We start from the raw sequence: 23,300 nt of genomic DNA, 5'->3' as shown, positions 1-23,300 counted from the left end.
TATATTCACTGCTTTGTCATTAGGGAAATATATAAGATACATGCTAAATTCCTTGGGATTCATTAGGAGCTTAACAATTTGCACTTTAACACTTTAAAATTAATAAATGTCACATTTACTAACAATACTTGTTCAAACAGCCCCACTTATGCTGTAAAAGGTAGGGTACACCCAAGCGCTATACAGTGTGTGCATAATTATTATGTTGTCATTTGAGATTCTTTCTAAAAGTCTGTCTACACTGGATGTGACAAAGCGACCGTTGAAAATCATTTGTGTCAAAACGTAATAAATAGAACACAGCAGCAGTTTTCTGTCAGGGATTTGTCGCGCCGCATTCAGTGTAGACAGCATCACTGATTATAATGAGTTATATAGTATTTTGTTGTGCCACACCGCACCGCTCGCGTCCAGTGTAGACACGGTGTGAGGTGAATTTGACCTTTAACCTGTAATGTGGACGTTCCCTTGAAGCATAGTTAGCCAACTATGGTTGCAAGTTTCGACATTACCGACATAGTTCAATGATTTGGTGTTTCCTAAATCCACAGTTTCAATGAACATTCACAAACAGAATTGAAAAGTTGTGTGGATGGAAATGCAGGTCTTGACCTGTGGTTAGAAGCATAGTTTCTTGTTAGTATGACATATGGAGTTGAACAGTTCATGGCAAAATAAGCAAATTAAACAGGTTGTTTCAGTACTTGAAATAAAGCTTTTTTATTGATGATTGCAGTGTTAATAATTTTAATTATAGGCATATAATTCATTATAATAAATAACATATAATAAACCTGTTTTGAAAGACCTTTTTAAAAATATTTTCAATGAGGAGTAAGCTAGCCTAATCTTTTTTATACTCGGAGCACGTCAGTTATAAGGCGATGCACTATGAAATTATTGCGGGCAAATTAATTGTAATATTAATTTAATAATAAAAGTAACTTAATACTATTAATAGGGCTAATAAACTGAAGAATGTAACAGGCCTACATTAATTGAAAATGCCAAATTAGATAGAACAAAAGTGTATACAATTTTTTTTTTTTTTTCAGAAATATCATGTTTGTGATTTTTTTTTTTTTATTATCAATTTTATTATTTTTTTTATTATAACCAATTTTATTATTTCTCAATTCGTTATTTAAATTAAAAGGCCTACAAATTAGGAAACAGGTGCAGTTAATCGCCAGCGTCAGTCACAAAATTTATATAGGCCTATATATATATAATTAGTGTGAGATCGCAATCCCATAAAAGTGCAGATGGGAGTGGAAATTTGTGCAGTGATCTACTGACAAAGTGCAAATTAAAGAATACAGGTGCAGCAATAAAAAACACAATCTACCAAGAGCAGCACAATTTATAGTAGGGTTGCAAACAAGCAGAACAGATGAGAATCAGGTGCACATAATCTGCTAATAACACAGACACAAAATGGCTAAAGACATGCTTTTTGGGGTGTTAAAGAATGTGTAAATACCACTAAATTACTGCAAACCTTAGTAAATTGCCTTGGATGATTCATTAAAATATTAATCACCTGTGAATTTTGCATCCGAAAGGGAAACTCCTGCATCTGCATATGCAAAAATAACTGTCCACGTCTTTTAATTGCTAATTTTTCACTTTGTGACTTTAACAAATTCTGAGGGTAAACACCAAAAGAGGGGTTTGTGTTGGTGCAAGATGTTAGTAAATCTGGACCTAATTCACTTCACTACAGTGAATGAATTTGCAACACTGCCCTACAAAGGCAAAAGACCTTAACTCAGTAGAGTGTGAAACTGAGGGAAATTACTTTAAAGTATTTTATTTGTCCAGCCAAATTAATTTTAGGTAGGACACTGGAAATTTGGCAATTAGATGTTTTAGCAATGAAAATTATCTAGATAAAAAAAGTTACTGTACTCTGCCTTGTCTGCAAAAAGTGAAAAGTCACACCAACGTTAACTGTAAGTGGGCCAGTGATTGATTGGAATAAAGTTGACTTGACGTTGGACGTTGGATATTTGCAAATTTAAGGACTGTCTCTAAAGTTACATGCAGTATTGGTATACACTTTTCTAATTTCAATATCATTTGAGGAGAATGACTTACAGTCTTAAAACTGTAACCTGTTACAACTGTAAACTGTTAATCTAGGTGTCAAAAATAACGCACACCTTTTACATTTTAGATTTTTTTTAAATAAACTGTAAATCATTTGATTAAAAAAAAATCTATTTTTTCACTACCGAATACAAATTATAAAATTCAATAGCATTTGAGGAGAATGACTTATAGTCATAAAACAAACTGTAGACTATTCATCTAGGTGTCCATTATAATGCACATCTTTTACATTTTTGATATTTATTCAAATAAAATCATATGTAAAAATGGGTACTTTTCACAACCGAATGGGCTCAAATGCAAATTTAAAGCTCAATAGTGATTTGCATCACTGGCTTAAAGATGAGCATGTGGTTACCAAGAAGACCTTCAGAGCTCAAATATTTCCAAGTCCATTGATTTTTTAGGTCAAAAGTTTTTGACTTTCACAGCGAGACTGTCCTGTCATAATAAACATACTTGTATCGTCCTCTGACACATGTGTCAAGAGAAGATTACAGAGGTTTTTAGCTTTATTCAGTGTTGTGATAGAAAAAAAAAAACTTGCCTGAGTCATGAGAAATGAGAAAACAGTTAAAAATCTGGTGGCAAGTTGTTAAAAGTCTTCTTTTTTCTTTTCTTTCTTTTAAATGTAAAATATTTAAAGGCAAAATATTTAAAATATGTATGGTTAATTTTTTATTTAAATAATTATTATGAATTTTTAGTTCATTATTTCCATTAAGTTTAACCTTGCTAATAACAAAAGTTAAAAAATAAATAAATGAATACAAATAAATAAAAATAAAAAATCTGACTCATAAATTGCTCTTAAACAGCTTGTGACAACAAAAAGCATGACTGGCTGATTTGCATGAAAATGAAACCTCATCCACTCACATGGACGCTTCTTGTCCGGAATAAGCTTCTAGTTCCTCACTAGAGCTAATCATGCCAGAGCCTGGTCAGTACACTGGTGGGAGACCATTTGTGAAAATGTAGCTTGCTTCTGCAGGAAGTTTTAGTCCAGCCAGCATGGAGTGATCATCTCAGGCTTGAATGGGTGCAAAAGTCCTAGTTTAATGACACTGACTTTAGACTGTGAAAAGGTGCATCCTGCAGATGAGTCATTATACTGGCCTCCTGACATTCTGTTGTCCTGAATTCCCCACATCGGTTACGAATATGACTTTGTTTTCTTTTTAAAGCTGGTAGCATATTCTGATGGCTAGTATGCCGCTGTTAAAGGGGTCATATAATGCTTTATATAATCCTTTCTCTTTGGAGTGTTACAAGCTCTTGGTGCATAAAGAAGATCTGTAAAGTTGCAAAGACTAAATTCTCAAATCCAAAGAGATAGTCTTTATAAAAGGTAAGAGTCAACCACACCCCCCTAAAATGGCTTGTTCTAACATGCCCCCAAATCTCTATGTCACTATGTGGGAAGATTTGCATAATGCCACCCAAATGTTCATGCAAAGAAAGAAGGCGTGACTTTTATTCTCTCTGTTGTCGCTGCTGCCATGTTGTGGAGTCGCTGTGTGTTTGGTTGTGAAAATGAAACTACTTTGTTTGGCCTTCCAAAAGAGGACACAACTAGAAATCAGTGGTTAAGTTGTATTTCAACACTTTTCCAGAACAGTCCAACCCAAATATTCAGATGTGCATTTTATGGAGGATAAGGACCGTTTCCTGAACCAGTAGCCTGCAATGCGTCTGTGGCACAACAGCTGTTTCTATAAAGTTGGGCAGTTCAAACTTTGCAAGGACAGTCTGGGCTTCTGACTCACAGCCTGTAGGTATGGTTTTTATATTTAAATAATTTGCCAATGATGATTCAATCGTGAGTTTGAGCAGTAAAGTAGGCTTGTTGTTTGTTGTTTCTTAGATCACAAATGCAGACATGGTTTTATGTTTCCGCAATGTAAACAGTTTGTGTCTCCAGTACACACTAATCCAAAAATTACTTAAGTTTTTTGGTTTATAAACATGCCTTAAATATAATGTTCTTTTTAATAAACCAATATCCCGAGTTATTCAGTCACTCCTAACAGTACATTGACTGAACTGCTAAAAGAGAACCGATTATGGGATGTGGCATTACACTAAAAACAATATAATGTTCTTTTTAGCAGCATTATATGACCCCCTTAAAAAAATTGCTTGCTGCTGGAGCTAGTTTTGGTGCGGCCAGCAGGGGGTGCTCATTCCCTGACTTGTATGGGTGCAAAAGTCTTATGGCGCTTTTCCACTGCGTGGTACAACTCGGCTCGGCACGGCTCATTACGGCACGGCACGGCTCAGCTTGTGTTTCCACTGCAGTTTAGTATCGCTTTAGAGTGTCCAGGATTATTCACATGTCATTATGGTTATGCCGCCTCTACTGCTGCGACTCCTGAAAAACATTTTCATTCTGTGTTGCCCCATCAAGCTCTCCCTGGATCCGCTCCTCGTTCTGTTGTGTTTGTGTCACAAGTTCAGTGACGCAGGTAGTGACGATTCTCTCTGGCCAATCAACCAACACCAAATTTTACATATCACGTTTTGTTAATGGTACAGTTCACTTGGAACCTCAGCCGAGGTAGTACTAAAAAAATGAACCAGGTACCAAGTACTGTACCCAGTGGAAAACCCCCCAAAAGTGAACCGTACCAAACCATACTATTCCATACCATGCAGTGGAAAAGCGCCATTAATATAACGAATCAGACTTCATAATGTAAATGAAGCAACCTTCTGATAAAGCGTTAGACCGGCAGCTGTAAAAAGGAGCATCATTCAGATAAAGCATTGAACTGGCCTCCAGACATTCTGTTATCATTAATTCCCCAACTTAATCATGAATTTGACCTCATTGTTTAAGCTGGTAGCGCATCCTGATGGACCAACGAAACAAAGCAGGATTTACAAGCTTGTTTTGACCTCACTGATTGGAGTGTTTTTGAAGCTGCTACCACCAATCTGGACGAACTCACAGAGACAGTAACATCCTATATTAGTTTTTGTGAGGATATATGTATTCCTACCAGGACTTATTTAACATTCAACAACGATAACCCATGGTTTACAGCAAAACTCAGACATCTTTGTCGCGCCAAAGAGGATGCCTACAGAAATGGGGACAGAGTCTTGTATAATCAGACCAGAAACACACTTAACATAGAGATTAGAGCGGCTAAAAGGACCTACTCTAAAAAGTTGGAAGAGCAGTTTACTTCCAATGACTCAACTGCAGTGTGGAGAGGACTGAGAGCCATCACCAACTACAAGACACCATCCCCCTGCACTGAGGCTAATCAACGACTTGCTAACGACCTGAATGAGTTTTATTGTAGATTTGAAACACCCCACACCCATTCTGATCATCTCTCTACACAACCGTTAACACCTCCTGCAATCCCCCTCTACACACCTCCTGCACTTCAAATTAGTGAAAACGATGTGCGCCAGGTCTTCAGGAAGAACAAAAGAAGAAAAGCACCAGATGGTGTTACACCAGCCTGTCTGAGAACCTGTGCTGACCAATTGGCCCCCATCTTTTCACAAATCTTCAACAGATCTCTGGAGTTGTGTGAAGTGCCTTCCTGCTTCAAACGCTCCACCATCATCCCCATTCCAAAGAAACCCAAGATAACAGGTCTTAATGACTACAGACCTGTGGCTCTAACGTCTGTCGTCATGAAGTCATTTGAAAAACTGGTTCTGGCTTACCTGAAGGACATCACTGGACCCTTACTGGACCCCCTGCAGTTTGCTTACCGAGCAAACAGGTCCGTGGATGATGCAGTAAACATTGGACTGCATTATGTTCTGCAACACCTAGACAGACAGGCGACTTATGTGAGGATCCTGTTTGTGGACTTCAGCTCGGCCTTTAACACGATCATCCCAAACCTCTTCCTGCCCAAACTAACTCAGATCTCCATGCCCACCTCCGTCTGTCAGTGGATCAACAGCTTCCTGACAGATAGGCAGCAGCTAGTGAGGCTGGGAAAATACACATCCAGCCCCCGTACAATCAGCACCGGAGCTCCCCAGGGCTGCGTTCTCTCCCCACTGCTCTTCTCCCTGTACACCAATGACTGCACATCTAAGGACCCCTCTGTCAAGCTCCTGAAGTTTGCAGATGACACCACACTCATCTGCCTCATTCAGGACGGTGACGAGTCTGCTTACAGACAGGAGGTTAAAGAGCTGGCTGTGTGGTGCATTCTCAACAACCTGAAGCTTAACACGCTCAAAACAGTGGAGATGATCGTGGATTTCAGGAGAAACCCCCCTGCTCTCCCCCCACTCACCATCATGAACAGCACTGTGACTGCAGTGGAGTCATTCAGGTTCCTGGGAACCACCATCTCTCGAGACCTGAAGTGGGACATTCACATTGACATTGTGAAAAAGGCCCAGCAGAGGTTGTACTTCCTTCACCAGCTGAGGAAATTCAACCTACCACAAGAACTGCTGAAACAGTTCTACTCCACCATCATTGAATCCATCCTCTGCAATTCAGTAACTGTCTGTTTCAGCTCAGCTTCTAAATCAGACCTCAGAAGACTACAGAGGGTAGTCCAGACTGCTGAGAGAATCATTGGTACAACCCTCCCTTCTATTCAAGAACTGTACTTATCCAGAATGAGCAAAAAGGCTAGCAAAATCACTCTGGACCCCTCACATCCAGCACACTTCCTCTTTGAACTGTTGCCATCTGGTAGACGCTACAGAGCACTGAGCACCAGAACGACCAGACACAGGAACAGTTTCTTCCCTCAGGCAATCCATCTAATGAACACTTGATAATAACTGTGGAACACACTACACTATTTATATTTACATACACATACACTTATTTATCTAACACACATACTTAGTGTACCTTAAATTTTTTTGCACATAATATACCTGTACATACATAACTGCTCATTGTAATATACCTGCCATACAATTTTCAATTTGTATATTGTCATTTCTTACCTACTTATTTTTATTTTTTTCTATTTTTTATTCTTTATTATGTTTTTTGTTCTGTCACTGTCATTTTGTTGCACTGCGGAGCTTCTGTCACGAAAACAAATTCCTCGTATGTGTGAACATACCTGGCAATAAAGCTCATTCTGATTCTGATTCTGATGGCCGCACTGAGCTTGTCAGGATGCTACCCCTCTATTAGAGCAGCTTTATTAAGGTGCAGGCTACGAACAATGCACTTTGAATGGGTTTGCTTCGAACTGGAATCATGGCAAAATATCCTGTGATGTCCTGTCCACTTCGCAGGGCAGGGTTCGAATAGAACAAATGTCTGAAGCCATAAGAGAAACATACAAAATGTGCAGAGCAGGGGGGCATGAGGACAGGAATTGAGGACCTTAAAAATGAAAATTTGCTCATCCTCAGTCCATCACTTGTTAGCATTATATCACTTGTTGACAATGGATCCTTTCAATAATCCATGAGCAATCCACAAGTCTCCAGTCTGTAAATTCATGTTTTGTGAAATGAAAATGCTTTGTGTTTGTAAGAAACAATTAAATCATTAAGACTAATTGGGATATTGCTTCGATAGACCAATCTACTTAGAGTGTAAACTAAACGAGCAATGCACATTGGCATGCAATTATTGCATCCAGCTGCCGCTGATCACAGCGTGAGTATAATAAGGCAGCAGGTGCAATGCAGCCGAGTGTTAGTATCCTTCTGCTCAACTGTGTCTGCTGTGTACTACGAGTACAACATGCTCTCGGAAGCTTCGTGTGTTGGCGAGATGGCGCTTCAGCGGTGGTCGTTCGCAAGTCGAGTGGGTTGCGCACTTCAGGCTGCACTTCCCCCTGTCGTGTTGCAAGCGGCCAATTCCCCTGTGCGCCTCAGCACTAAAAGAGCATTTCCTAAAGAGCTAATTTCTCTAAAAGATTTTCACGGGTGCGTCTTTGTAAAGACGACGGATCGTCCTTATAAGGATGCCGTTTCACCCGTGCGTTCCTGGGCGGGGTCATTACCTGGCAACGGGTGATGGTCACGATCACTGTCTCACGTGTCTGGGCATCAAGCAAGCTGATGTAGCCTTCGTGGATGAGTCATGTTCCCACTGCAGGAAGATGACCATCTCGGAGCTGCGAACCAGGCTCCACTACGGTGGCAAAAACCCCGCAGGGAACCAACCCTCTGGGGACCATCACTCCTGTGATGTGCAACCCACGGAACACGCTGGGCCCTCTTCAAAGAGCGTATCAGTGGTATCCAGTGGACCTCCCTCCAACCAGATGTCGATCGCAGCATCGGAGGGAGAGCTGTCCGATGAAGATTCGTCCGCGAAGGACGTGATAGAGCCGGTCCCTCCAGCCGATATGAGGATGGGGTTTTACAGTCCTTACTTCATTGTATCCAAGAAAGGCAGTGGGTTACGATGGATCTTGGATCTGCGAGTTTTGAACCGGACCCTTCATCGGTTACCGTTCAAGATGTTGATGGAGAAACGCATCTTCAGGTGCGTCCGTCCCCGAGATTGGTTTGCAGCAATCACCTGAAGGACGTGTACTATTATGTAACAATCCTTCCGTGTCACAGACCTTTTCTGCGGTTTGTGTTCGAAGGACGGGCATATCAGTACAAGGTCCTGCCCTTCTGGCAGTCCCTGCCTCCCCGTTTCTTTGCGAAAGTCACGTATGTTGCTCTTGTTCCCCTCAGAGAGCAGGGTGTTCGCATTCTCAACTATCTAGACGATTGGCTGATACTAGCACAATTTCGGGATCAGTTGTGCAAGCACAGGGACCTCAGCCTGTTGGGCCTTCGGGTCAACTGGGGAGAGAGCAAACTCTAGCCGATGCAGAGGATCTCTTTTCTCGGTATGGAGTTGGATTCGGTCGAACAGACAACACACCTCACAGAGGAACATGCGTGGTCAGTGCTAGCCTGCTTAAATACATTCAAGGGCAGGACAGCAGTCCAACTGAAACTTTCTCAGTGGCTCCTGGGGCATATGGCAGCTGCAGTGGCACTTACACTGCTCAGCCTGTTACATATGAGACCACTCCAGCACTGGCTTTATGGCCGAGTCCTTCAATGTGCGAAGTCCGGGAGGACGAGGAGCAAGTCTTGCTAGTGGCGCCGTATTGGCCCACTCTGACCTGGTTCCCCGAACTAGTGCTCCTCGCAACAGCCCCTCCTTAGCCGATTCCTCTGAGGAAGGATCTACTGACTCCGAGATGGGGCACCGTTTCGCACCCGTGTCCAGACCTTTGGAAACTCCATGTCTGGTCCCTGGACGGGACGCGGACGTTCTAGGTGACCTACCCCAGGAGGTAGTGAACACCATCACTTCGGCAAGAACACCATCTATGAGACATGCTTACGCCTTGAAGTGGAACCTGTTCATCGAGTGGTGTTCTTCTCACCGAGAGGACCCCGAAGATGCCAGATTGCGGTCGTGCTTTCCTTTCTGCAGCAAGGGCTGGAGTGAAGGCTATCTCCGTCCACTCTCAAAGTCCAGGTTGCTGCATACCATGACCCTGTGAATGGGAAGTCTTTAGGTAAGCATGACCTCATCATAAGGTTACGTAGAGGGGCCAGGATGTTAAATCCTTCCCGGCCCCCCTCTATACCCTCTTGGGACCTGACTATGGTGCTAAAATCACTACAGCAGGGCCCATTCAAACCTTTGCATTCAGTTGAGCTAAAGTTTCTTTCATTGAAAACTCTGCTCCTGCTTGCACTGGCCACCATCAAGAGGGTAGGGGACCTGCACGCATTTTCGGTTGACGATTCGTGCCTAGAGTTTGGGCCGGCTGACTCCCAGGTAATCCTGAGGCCCCGGCCCCGGCTATGTGCCCAAGGTTCCCAGTTAGGCCCCAGTTAGTGTCGGCTTGCTAAAACCGCTCCAGAGTGTCCGTACTGTAGACCCTGTTGAGATCCTCCATCACCCTAGGCAGCTGGACGCGGCAGAACGTCTGGTGCCAGGCCTTCATGATGAATCCGTGAGAACCGTAGAAGGCTGGGTTCCATATTGAGACTTAAGCGGTACTCGAATGCGTATAGTCCATGGTATAGCCTTAGAGCCTGTGTTTCCCGGCAGACTTCTGCCTTTCCAAGAGGGTTTTAATCACCTCGAATTTCTCCATATACACCTAAACTGATGCTATGTGTGTATTTGCTTCCGAAAACTCCTTCACGAAGGATGGGGCTTCCGCAGCGTCCCTGTTCCAAGCGGAACGGGTACGTTTTCCCAGTGTTATTCAATCTCACCCAGTGAGGTAGTGCTTTGACAATGGCGAGTGGAACTACTTGTTCCGAACCCTGGCCTATACCTAATAGGGGTGCAGGCGGCTCGCACGGGTCACTGGAAGGGCAGAACCCATGGCGCTTTGGTAGGGATCCCAATTAGTCGGTCACTGACATGTTGTCGAGAGTGACCGACTGAAAGGGAACATCTCAGTTACGTGTGGTAACCCTCGTTCCCTGAAGGAGGGAATGGAGACGTCACGTCCCATCGCCACGGTTGCTGTACCACCACTGATCCGCTGGTTCTCAGGCTCGGCTCCTCAGGGAAAACCTGGTATGCATTGCACCTGCTGCCTTATTATACCCACGCTGTGATCAGCGGCAGCTGGATGCAATAATTGCATGCCAATGTGCATTGGCTTGTTTAGTTTACACTCGAAGTAGATTGGTCTATCGAAGCGATATCCCAATTAGTCGGTCACCGACGTGATGTCTCCGTTCCCTCCTTCAGGGAACGAGGGTTACCATACGTAACCGAGACGTTTTTTACCTTCAGTTCGTTGCTTCCAGCTAAAATACAAGTTCTCTATCCATAATATTGCTTTCTTCAGTGAAAAAGTCATATTGTCTGAACCAGGAGAGAAATATGTTCAGATAAAATACTGTTTAATAGTGAAAACAGTTAAAAAACATAGATTATAGATTAATTTAATGTTTTTTTTGCAAGAAAAAATGGAGTTTAGGTAAAAACTTATTAATGATGGATTTGTTTCAAACACGTGGCTTTTCACTTCACAAGACATTAATTAATCCACTTGAATCATGTAGATTACTTCTGGATTATTGTGATGGTTTTTTTTTTTTCAGCTGTTTGGACTCTCATTTAGACGACACTCATTCAGTGCAGAGGATCCATTGGTGAGCAAGTCATGTAATGCTAAATTTCTCCAAATCTGTTCTGATGAAGAAACAAATTCACCTATATCTTGAATGGCCTGAGTGTGATTAAGTCTTCAGCTAATGTTTATTTTTGGGTAAACTATACCTTTAAATGCATTTCCTATAAAATGAGGGAGGCCAAATACCAGGTTCATGTGAAGGGCTTGAAGGCAGCGTAATTACAAATAAAAACACATAACCAACCAGTAGTTTAATCAATTAATTTATGATCAGAATAATGCATTAAAGGGTTGCTTCATGAGATTCTATTAAGTCTGATTATTGGCAATAATTGCATTATTGGTGTCACTGTAAAATAGCAGTATAATATTAAGTAAAATTTTTGCATAGTAAACTGTTTTAAGCAAAATAGTTATGTGTTTAAATCTCAGTATTTTTTAAATATACTATTTCAATTAAACATTTGCAAATCAATCAACAAAGTATGTAAACAGGAAAATTCATCAGTGGATCTGGGAGCAGTGAAAACATTTTTTTTTTTTCTGGAATGTTTTATGATACTGTGCCTAGTGCTGTTCATATGTTTACAGATTGTACATGGTTGTTTTTCTGTTACAGTTCATTCATAAAATTTTAACATTTGCATGTCTGTTTCAGTACAGTACATCAAGAAATTGTCAAGATTTTTATGCCTTTTTGAGCTTTCTAAATGTTCACTCTTGTGGAAATGCATGAGGCAAAAACTCTACGCACTGCTCTAATATTTAGTCCATAGATTAAAGGATTGAACACAGGTGGGACTATCACCAGTTCGAGAGCCAAAAAATTGCGGAGACTCTCTGGAATATCATTTGAACCATATCTGCTATACATAACATCAAAAAGCAAAGCAAAAGTATAATTTATCAGTGATAATATGTGTGGCAGACATGTTTGCCAGAATTTCCTTCTATTTTCTAAAGATGCTTTACATGCAGAGATCAGTTTAACATAGGATACAATGATGATAACAGCACAGCAACAAAATATAACAGCAACAATATATCCATAGACATTATTAACAAAAGATGATGCACAAGACAGTTTTACAATTGACCAGTTGTCACAATATAATTTGTCAATATGATATTTACAAAACAGCCTTAGGTTTGATAACAGGGCTGCTGGAATCACAGAGAAGTTGGGAACAAACCATGAGAACAGAATTAATTTCACACAGGTGTTTTTAGTTAATTTGGAATGATAGTCTAAAGGTTTGCATATGGCTACATATCTATCATAAGACATAACTGTTAATATTGTAAACTCACAAAGTAAAGAGCTGTAAATAACAAAGGATTGTAGAGCACACATGTGAGAAGAGATCACGTATGAATCCAATATTAAATCAGACAGAAATTTAGGATAAAAACCTGAGGCTCCATAAACTCCATTTACAGATAGATGACACAAGAATATGTACATTGGTTCATGAAGAGCTTTCTGCATGATGATGACCATAACTAGACGAATATTAATTGATAATATAGCCAGATAAATTAAAAGAAAACAAGTGAAATATATATGCCAATATGATTTAGATTCTTTGGGCATCATAAGAGTCAGTCTAAAAGGATAAGACATGTTATCCACCAAGTTAAGGATATTCATCCAAATCACACAAAATAATAATATTCTGCAATAAAAATGCACGAGACAATATTAATAAGTTTACGCTAAAATTGCTATATACATCCATTTATCATCTGTTGATTAGACTTCAATGTCCATTGTTGTCTGTGGAAAATCATACAAAGTTTGAGTTTGGGGGGAAAAAAGGCAAACAATCATATCAACAAATCGGAAGCTGTGTGTCTGTATGTGGAGAGCTGAAAGTCTTTGTTTTTATAACATCTTTTTTTTCAGTTGGGAAATCATCTGAATATATTATGAATCATCTTGGGATTCATTATAATTATAGCCTTTGCAAACTTTGCAATCATTTGTGTTTAACTTGTAAAAAGGCAACAAAGCCAAATAACTTTTCCACACTGGAAAATCTCTTATCATGAGCTTGTCTCATTGACTTCCATAGTTTGTTTGTTTGTACATTTATTTTAACACTATGGAAGTTACCATGCCTCTAAAAATACAAAAAAAAATATCAAAAATAAAAAAGAAATAATTTAAGTAGACATAAAATAATATCTCAAATAAACAAGTAATGGAACAAACAGTTAACAGGTAAAGCAACTGATGAGGTTTGTATTTCTCTCTCTCTCTCTCCGACACTCTCTCTCTCTCTCTCTCTCTCTCTCTCTATATATATATACATACATAATTACATACATACATATATATACATATATATACAGACACAGACACAGAGACACACACCTCACTGTGAAATAATCTCACCACACACACACACACACACACACCACACACACACACACACACACACACACACACACACACACACACACACACACACACACACACACACACACACACACACACATAAACTCACCTAAAGGATTATTAGGAACACCTGTTCAATTTCTCATTAATGCAATTATCTAATCAACCAATCACATGGCAATTGCTTTAATGCATTTAGGGGTGTGGTCCTGGCCAAAACAATCTCCTGAACTCCAAACTGAATGTCAGAATGGGAAAGAAAGGTGATTTAAGCAGTTTTGAGTGTGGCATGGTTGTTGGTGCCAGATGGGCTGGTCTGAGTATTTCACAATCTGCTCAGTTACTGGGATTTTCAGGCACAACCATTTCTAGGGTTTACAAAGAATGGTGTGAAAAGGGAAAAACATCCAGTATGCCGCAGTCCTGTGGGCGAAAAAGCCTTGTTGATGCTAGAGGTCAGAGGAGAAATGGGCCGACTGATTCAAGCTGATAGAAGAGCAACTTTGACTGAAATAACCACTCGTTACAACCGAGGTATGCAGCAAAGCATTTGTGAAGCCACAACACAGCATACCTTGAGGCGGATGGGCTTCAACAGCAGAAGACCCCACGGGGTACCACTCATCTCCACTACAAATAGGAAAAAAGAGGCTACAATTTGCACGAGCTCACCAAAAATTGGACAGTTTGAAGACTGGAAAAAATGTTGCCTGGTCTGATGAGTCTCGATTTCTGTTGAGACATTCAGATGGTAGAGTCAGAATTTGGTGTAAACAGAATGAGAACATGGATCCATCATGCCTTGTTACCACTGTGCAGGCTGTGGTGGTAGTGTAATGGTGTGGGGGATGTTTTGTTGGCACACTTTAGGCCCCTTAGTGCCAACTGGGCATCGTTTAAATGCCACGGCCTACCTGAGCATTGTTTCTGACGATGTCCATCCCTTTATGACCACCATGTACCCATCCTCTGATGGCTACTTCCACCAGGATAATGCACCATGTCACAAAGCGTGAATCATTTTAAATTGGTTTCTTGAACATGACAATGAGTTCACTGTACTAAAATGGCCCCCACAGTCACCAGATCTCAACCCAATAGAACATCTTTGGGATGTGTTGGAACGGGAGCTTCGTGCCCTGGATGTGCATCCCACAAATCTCCATCAACTGCAAGATGCTTTCCTATCAATATGGGCCAACATTTCTAAAGAATGCTTTCAGCACCTTGTTGAATCAATGCCACGTACAATTAAGTTAGTTCTGAAGGACGAAAGAGAATCAAAACAAATAAAATTACCATGAACCTAAAAATCCCTTACATAAACTCCCATGCCTTTGTACCTACAGTATATGTGTGTGTTTTTTGTGTGTGCGTGTGTGTGTCAGACTCATGGACCTTTTGTTGTGTTTTCTTTCCCCATGTGCTCAGTGTGACCTTGTTTCTGTCTCCCGTTCATTATGTCATTTGGTTCAGGTGTGTCTAGTTAATAATCTTCATTTGCCAATATATATATTCCTTGTTCGGTTCAATGTTTTCTGTCCTGTCTATGACGTCCCTACGTGTGTATCCTGTCCGTTTTGTCCTGGATTTATTAAAGCCTATTTGCATTCATCTTCATCTTCTTTGTGCGTTGATCTCTCTGTAGCATGACTAGATAGATAGATAGATAGATAGATAGATAGACAGATAGATTTAAATTATAATTAAAATTAAAATTTACATTTAATTAATTAATAAAAGTCCTAGGGATAAAAATCTATCTCAGCATCTGCTCTAAACTATAGAAACAGGGTATATACAGGAATCATGGAGTCAAATTTAATACCTTATAAGACCTTTTTTAAGACTCTTTTCATACATTTTAAGACCTCATCGCCACTCCAAGTTTTAACTGGTTACATTTACTATATATTGATAGTAAGATTGCACAACTAAACAGTCTTACTTTGTAATAACTCATCAACACCACATAATTCAGAAGGGGTGGGGTGGGTGATGAAGCACAAGATAATTAATTGAGTGACTAACCAATGCAACCCAAGAAACAAGAATTAGACCAATAAACAAAACAACTGGCAAAACATATTAAGGAGGAAAATAAAGCTATTTGTGCTAACTGGGCAATGAGTTCACACAGTATATTCAAAATACGTATTTGTAACATCAACTCTTATAACTGTCTGCAAACCATAACTGTTTTGTGGAACACTTCGCATGCCAAACATCTGACTGATCAGACAGTTTACCTTTGATCACGGGGTGCTTGATTTGATGCAGACTTGACAGAGTTTAATACCGCACCTGATGGTGTCTGAATGATCATGGAAGGTAAAATAATGATCACAGCTATTACATAATTTTAATTGTGCATACCATGCCAGTAAAAAGCCCAAAGTAGTGCAATGACCATGTCTCAAGTCATGTAATGCTAAATTTCTCCAAATCTGTTCTGATGAAGAAACAAATTTATCTACATCTTGAATGGCCCGAGGGTGATTAAGTCTTCAGCTAATGTAAATTTTTCGGTAAACTATACCTTTAAATGCATTTCCTATAAAATGAGGGAGGCCAAAAACCAGGTTCACGTGAAGGGCTTGAAGGCAGCATAATTAAACATAAAAACACATAACCAACCAGTAGTTAAATCACTTAATTTATGATCAGAATAATGTATTAAAGGGTTGCTTCATGAGATTCTATTAAGTCTGATTATTAGCAATAACTACATTGTAAAATAGCAGTATAATATTAAGTACAACGTTTGCATAGTAAACTGTTTTAAGCAAAATAGTAATTTATTTAAATCTCAGTAGTTTTTAAACATACTATTTCAATTAAATATTTGCAAATCAATCAACTAAGGACATAAACAGAAAAATTCATCAGTGGATCTGGGAGCAGTGAAAACTTTTTTTTTAATGTTTTATGATACTTTATGATACTATGTTGACAGATTGTACATGGTTGTTTTTCTGTTAGTTCATTCATAAAATTATAACATTTGCATGTCTGTTTCAGTACAGTACATCAAGAAATGAGGATTGTTTTTATGCCTTTTTGAGCTTCCTAAATGTTCACCCTTGTGGAAATGCATGAGGCAAAAACTCTACGCACTGCTCTAATATTTAGGCCATAGATTAGAGGATTGAACACAGGTGGGACTATCACCAGTTCGAGAGCCAAAAAATTGCGGAGACTCTCTGGAATATCATTTGAACCATATCTACTATACATAACATCAAAAAGCAAAGCAAAAGTGTAATTTATCAGTGATAATATGTGTGGCAGACATGTTTGCCAGAATTTCCTTCTATTTTCTAAAGATGTTTTACATGCAGAGATCAGTTTAACATAGGATACAATGATGATTGCAGCACAGCAACAATATATAACAGCAACAAAATTTCCATAGACAGTATTAACAAAAGATGATTCACAAGACAGTTTTACAATTGACCAGTTGTCACAATATAATTTGTCAATATGATATTTACAAAAGGGCCTCAGGTTTGATAACAGAACTGCTGGAATCACAGAGAAGTTGGGAACAATCCATGAGAACATAATTAATTTCACACAGGTGTTTTTAGTTAATTTGGAATGATAGTCTAAAGGTTTGCATATGGCTACATATCTATCATAAGACATAACTGTTAATATTGTAAACTCACACAGTAAAGAGCTGTAAATAACAAAGGATTGTAGAGCACACATGTGAGAAGAGATCACGTATGAATCCAATATTAAATCAGACAGAAATTTAGGATAAAAACCTGAGGCCCCATAAACTCCATTTACAGATAGATGACACAAGAATATGTACATTGGTTCATGAAGAGTTTTCTGCATGATAATGACAATTACAAGACGAATATTAATTGATAATATAACCAGATAAATGAAAAGAAAACAAGTGAAATATATATGCCAATATGATTTAGATTCTTTGGGCATCATCAGAGTCAGTCTCAAAGGATAAGACATATTATCCACCAAGTTAAAGATATTCATCCAAATCACACAAAACAATAATAGTCTGCAATAAAAAATGTGCATGAGACAATATTAATTAGTTTACGCAAAAATTGCTATATAAATCCATTTATCATCTGTTAATTAGACTTCAATGTCCATTGTTGTCTGTGGAAAATCATACAAAGTTTGAGTTTGGTGGGGAAAAGAACAAACAATCATATCAACAAATCGGAAGCTGTGTGTCTGTATGTGAGGAGCTGAAAGTCTTTGTTTTTATAACATCTTTTTTTCAGTTGGGAAATCATCTGAATATATTATGAAACATCTTGGGATTCATTATAATTATGGCCTTTGCAAACTTTGCAATCATTTGTGTTTAACTTGAAAAAAGGCAGCAAAGCCAAATAACTTTTCCACACTGGAAAATCTCTTATCATGAGCTTGTCTCATTGACTTCCATAGTTTGTTTGTTTGTACATTTATTTTAACACTATGGAAGTTACCAACATTCTTCATATATTATTTTATGTTCCACAGAAGAAAGAAACTAATACAGGTTTGGAATAACATGAAAATTAGTAAATGGTGACAGAATTAAAATTTTTGTGTTATCTATGCCTTTAAGTAGACAAATCAAAGTAGAATATCACAATTATATTCCTTCTTAGAGTAAAATGGTATCTGTGAGGATTTCCAGTCAGGATTTAGACCATATCATAGTACTGAGACTGCTCTAATTAGAGTTACAAATGACCTGCTCTTATGATCTGATCATGGTTGTATCCATTAATTATATCTAATCTAACTTATTCCTTCGACACAAACTACCAAAAACAACATTCTTTTGAATAGACTAGAAACTTTGTTGGCATTAATGGAAGTGCAATAAGATGGTTCAAATCGTACTTATATGACCACCATCAATTTGTAGCAGTGAATGAAGATGTATCATATCGATCACAAGCGCAGTATGGAGTACCTCAAGGCTCAGTACTAGAGCCGTTACTCTTCATGCTTTACATGTTACCCTTGGGAGATACCATCAAGAAACACGGTGTTAGCTTTCACTGTTATGCTGATGATACTCGGCTCTATATTTCTTCACAGCCTGGCAAGAAGAAAGTTTTTCAAATACCAATTTGAAAAACTAGCAGAATGCATAGTCAATATAAAAAAACTGGATTGACAAGTAATTTCTTACTGCTAAATTCTGAAAAAAACAGAGGTGTTAATTATAGGACTTAAAAACTCTGCATGTAATAACCTAGAATACTGTCAAAGACTTGATGGCTGCTCTGTCAGTTCTTCGTCAGCAGTTAAGAACTTAGGTGAGCTATTTGACAGCAATCTTTCTTTAGAAAGCCACGTTTCTAGCATTTGTAAAACTGAATTTTTCCATCTCAAAAATATATATAAATTATGACCTATGCCCTCAATGTCAAATGCAGAAATGTTAATCCATGCGTTTATGACCTCAAGGTTAGATTATTGTAATGCTTTATTGGGTGGTTGTTCTGCATGCTTAATAAACAAACTCAAGCTGGTCCAAAAGGCAGCAGCTAGAGTTCTTACTAGAACCAGGAAGTATGACCATATTAGCCTGGTTCTGTCAACACTGCACTTGCTACCTATTAAACATTGTATAGATTTTAAAATCTTGCTTATTACTTATAAAGCCCTGAATGGTTTAGCACCTCAGTATTTAAATGAGCTCTTGTTACATTATAGTCCTCCACATGCGCTGCGTTCTCAAAACTCTGTCAATTTGATAATACCTAGAATATCAAAATCAACCGTGGGCAGCAGATCCTTTTCCTATTTAGCGCCCAAACTCCAGAATAAACTACCTAACATTGTTCGGGAGGCAGACACACTCTGTCAGTTTAAATCTAGATTAAAGACCCATTTCTTTAACTTGGCTTACACATAACACACTAACACATTTCTAATATTCAAATCCGTTAAAGGAATTTTAGGCTGCATTAATTAGGTCAAACGGAACCGGGAACACTTCCCATAACACCCAATGTACTTGCTACATCGTTAGAAGAATGGGATCTACGCTAATATTAGTCTGTTTCTCTCTTATTCCGAGGTCACAGTAGCCACCAGATCCAGTCTGTATCCAGATCAGATGCTCACTGCAGTCACCCGGATCCAGTACGTATTCAGCACAGATGGTGGATCAGCACCTAATGAGGACCTCTACAGCCCCGAAAGTCAGTGGAGACCAGAACAACTAGATGAGCCCCACATTCCCTGTAAAGACTTTGTCTCAGACGGCCACCAGGGCAAGACCACAATGTGACTTTGCTGCAGCCTGGAATTGAACTGCTGGTTTCGTCTGCCCAGAGGAGAACTGGCCCCCCGAATGAGCCTTGTTTCTCCCAAGGTTTTTTCTCCATTCTGTCACCGATGGAGATTTGGCCCCTTGCTACTATTGCCTCTGGCTTGCTTGGTTGGGGACACTTCATTTCCAGCAATATCGTTGACTTGTTTGCACAGATACTATTTAAACTGAACTGAGCTGGATGATGACATCACTGAATTTAATGATGAACTGCCTTAAACTTAAAAATTAGTGTTTACTATTGTCATTTTTCATTACTGACACACTATTTTCCTAATTAATGCTGTACAGTTGATTTGACACAATCTGTATTGTTAAAAGCGCTATAAAAATAAAGGTGACAACTTTACTTGACTTAAAGCAACTGATGAGGTTTGTATTTCACAAAAAGTGGCCACGATTCTATACACACACACACACACACACACACACACATATATATATATATATATATATATTATATAATATATATATAGAATATATATATATATATACAGTATCTCGCAGAAGTGAGTACACTCCTCACATTTTTGTAAATATTTTATTATATCTTTTCATGTGATAACACTGAAGAAATGACACTTTGCTACAATGTAAAGTAGTGAGTGTACAGCTTGTATATCAGTGTAAATTTGCTGTGCCCTCAAAAATAACTCAACACACACACCCATTAATAGGATGCAAAAGTTAAAAAGCCTTTAATAGTTGGGCTAAAGCATTAAAACACCAACGCGTATCGGCCCATTGGCCTTCATCAGGGTGTTGGTAACAAACAGGACAGAATCACGCAATACTTATAGTTGCATTGGGTTTCAGGTGTGCCACTCTGGAACTTGCAACACAATTTTTGGCCACTAGAGGCAATAGTTCAGATAATGGGCTAATACCAAAGGTCAAACCATACAAATACAGATTGGGTGGTGTAAATGTGTGTGGGGGATGTTTTGTTGGCACACTTTAGGCCCATTAGTGCCAACTGGGCATCGTTTAAATGCACCACGGCCTACCTGAGCGCATTGTTTCTGACGATGCTCCATCCCCACTTTATGACCACCCTTACCATTCCTCTGATGGCTACTTACCAGCAGGATAATGTACATCGGTCTGAAAGCTTGAATGTTTTAAGTTGGTTTCGCTGAAAACATGACAATGAGGTTCACTGCTACTAAAAATGGCCCCCCACAGGGCGCCAGCTCTAAGCCCAATAGAGCATCTTTGGGATGTGGTGGAACAGAGGCTTCGTGCCCCTGAAGGTGCATCCCACAAATCTCCATCAACTGCAAAGATGCTATCCTCATCAATATGGGCCAAAAATTTTCGAAAGAATGCTTTCAGCACCTTGCGTGACTCAATGTGCGCGTAGAATTAAGGCAGTTCTGAAGGCGAGGGTCAAAATGATATTAGTATGGTGTTCTAAAATCCTTTAGGTAGAGGGTGTGTTGATGACAACATAACATATATATATATATGATATGGTACTGCTATATATATATATATTTATATATGTATGCGCCAATGTGTATTGATGATGATGTTAGCCTGTGTGTCAGACTCAGGGACTGTTGTTGTGTTTTCTTTCACCCCATGTGCTCAGTGTGACCTTGTTGTTTCTGTCTCCCGTTAATTTATGTCATTTGGTTTCAGCGTGTGTCTGGTATAAGCAATTCAATGTGCCCGTGGTATACTATTCATTGTTTCGGTTCAATGGTTTCGGTCATGTCTAGGGCGTCCCTACGTGTCGCATCCCTGTACGGTTTGTCCTGGATTTATTAAACCCCTATTGCATTCATGCTCAATCTTCTTTTGTGGCGTTGATCTCTCTGTAGCATGACTATAGATAGATAGCTAGATAGATAGATAGATAGATAGATAGGCCAAGATAGATGAATGAACAGATAGATTTAAATTATAATTAGGTAAAATTTGTTTAATTAATTAATAAAAGTCCTCGGGATTCACAATTCTATCTCAGCATCTGCTATAAACGCTATAAACAGGGGTATATACAGGAAAATCATGGAGTCAAAATTTAATACCTTATAAGACCTTTTTTAAGACTCTTTTCATACATTTTAAGACCTCATCGCCACTCCAAGTTTTAACCGGTTACATTGGCGACGCTTAATAACATTACTTGACTATATATGGTAGTCAGATGCACAACTAAACAGTCTTACTTTGGCGGCAACTCATTACAACACCAACATAATTCAGAAGGGGTGGGGGTGGGTGATGAAGCACAAGATAATTAATGTTGAGTGAGTAACCAATGCCAACCCAAGAAAACAGAAATCGCCCCAAGCCGAAACAAAACAACTGGCCAAAACATATTAAGGGAGGAAAATAAAGCTCTTTGTGATAGCAGATGTGGCAATGAGTTCACACAGTCTATATTCAAAAAATACGTGTTGTAACATGTAGAACTCTTATAACTGTCTGCAAACCATAACTGTTTTGTGGAAACCACTTAACATGCCAAATCTCTGACTGATCAGACGGTTTACCTTTGCATCACTTGAGGTGTTAACTGATTTGATGCAGATCTTGACAGAGTTTAATACCGCTACCTGATGGTGTCTTGAATGATCATGGAAAGGTACCATAATGATCACAACTGTTATTCTTTAAATTATTGCATACCATGCAATGTAAAAAGCCCAAAGGTAGTGCAATGACCAGGGTCTCAAAGTTCATGTAATGCTAGAATTTTCTCCAAATCTGTTCCTGATGACGAAACAAATTTATCTACATCTTAGCAGATGGCCGCGGTGTGATTAAGTCTTCAGTTAATGTAAATTTTGGGGTAAACTATTCCTGTAAATGCATGTTCCTATAAAATGAGGGAGGCCAAAAAACCAGGTTCACGTGTGAAGAGGGCTTGAAGGCAGCATAAATTAACATAAAAACACATAACCAACCAGTAGTTAAATCACTTAATTTATGATCAGAATAATGTATTAAAGGGTTGCTTTATGAGATTCTATTAAGTCTGATTATTATCAATAACTACATTATTGGTGTCACTGTAAAATAGCAGTATAATATTAAGTACAACGTTTGCATAGTAAACTGTTTTAAGCAAAATAGTAATTTATTTAAATCTCAGTAGTTTTTAAACATACTATTTCAATTAAATATTTGCAAATCAATCAACTAAGGACATAAACAGAAAAATTCATCAGGTCATCTAGCAGCAAAAAAAACTTTTTTTTAAATTTTTAATAAAACTGTGCCTAATGCTATTCATATGTTGACAGATTGTACATGGTTGTTTTTCTGTTAGTTCATTCATAAAATTATAACATTTGCATGTCTGTTTCAGTACAGTACATCAAGAAATTGTCGTGGTTTTTATGTCTTTTTGAGCTTC

The 23,300-nt window shown here is 38.9% G+C and overlaps 2 protein-coding genes across 2 annotated transcripts; both read right to left on the bottom strand.

Moving 5' to 3' along the window:
* Positions 1-11,907: 11,907 nt before the first annotated feature.
* On the bottom strand, positions 11,908-12,852 carry LOC109078576 (olfactory receptor 5M3-like). Its single transcript, XM_042747864.1, has one exon. The coding sequence runs from the start codon at positions 12,850-12,852 to the stop codon at positions 11,908-11,910; it is 945 nt and encodes a 314-aa protein (XP_042603798.1).
* Positions 12,853-16,671: 3,819 nt separating this feature from the next.
* LOC109088334 (olfactory receptor 52D1-like) lies at positions 16,672-17,616 on the bottom strand. The gene has a single exon (XM_019102493.2). It carries the CDS (start codon positions 17,614-17,616, stop codon positions 16,672-16,674), a length of 945 nt encoding a protein of 314 aa, XP_018958038.2.
* Positions 17,617-23,300: the final 5,684 nt, after the last annotated feature.

The sequence above is a fragment of the Cyprinus carpio genome, chromosome B21 (genome assembly GCF_018340385.1).
Source record: "Cyprinus carpio isolate SPL01 chromosome B21, ASM1834038v1, whole genome shotgun sequence".
NCBI classification, from domain to species: Eukaryota; Metazoa; Chordata; class Actinopteri; order Cypriniformes; family Cyprinidae; genus Cyprinus; species Cyprinus carpio.
The sequence above is the reverse complement of the archived record's forward strand: the minus strand, read 5'-3'. Positions and strand labels throughout refer to the sequence as shown.

What these genes read in the sequence shown, in the direction of transcription:
- LOC109078576 (XM_042747864.1), bottom strand. Translation starts at nt 12,852, where the DNA reads ATGAATATCCTTAACTTGGTGGATAACATGTCTTATCCTTTTAGACTG.
- LOC109088334 (XM_019102493.2), bottom strand. Translation starts at nt 17,616, where the DNA reads ATGAATATCTTTAACTTGGTGGATAATATGTCTTATCCTTTGAGACTG.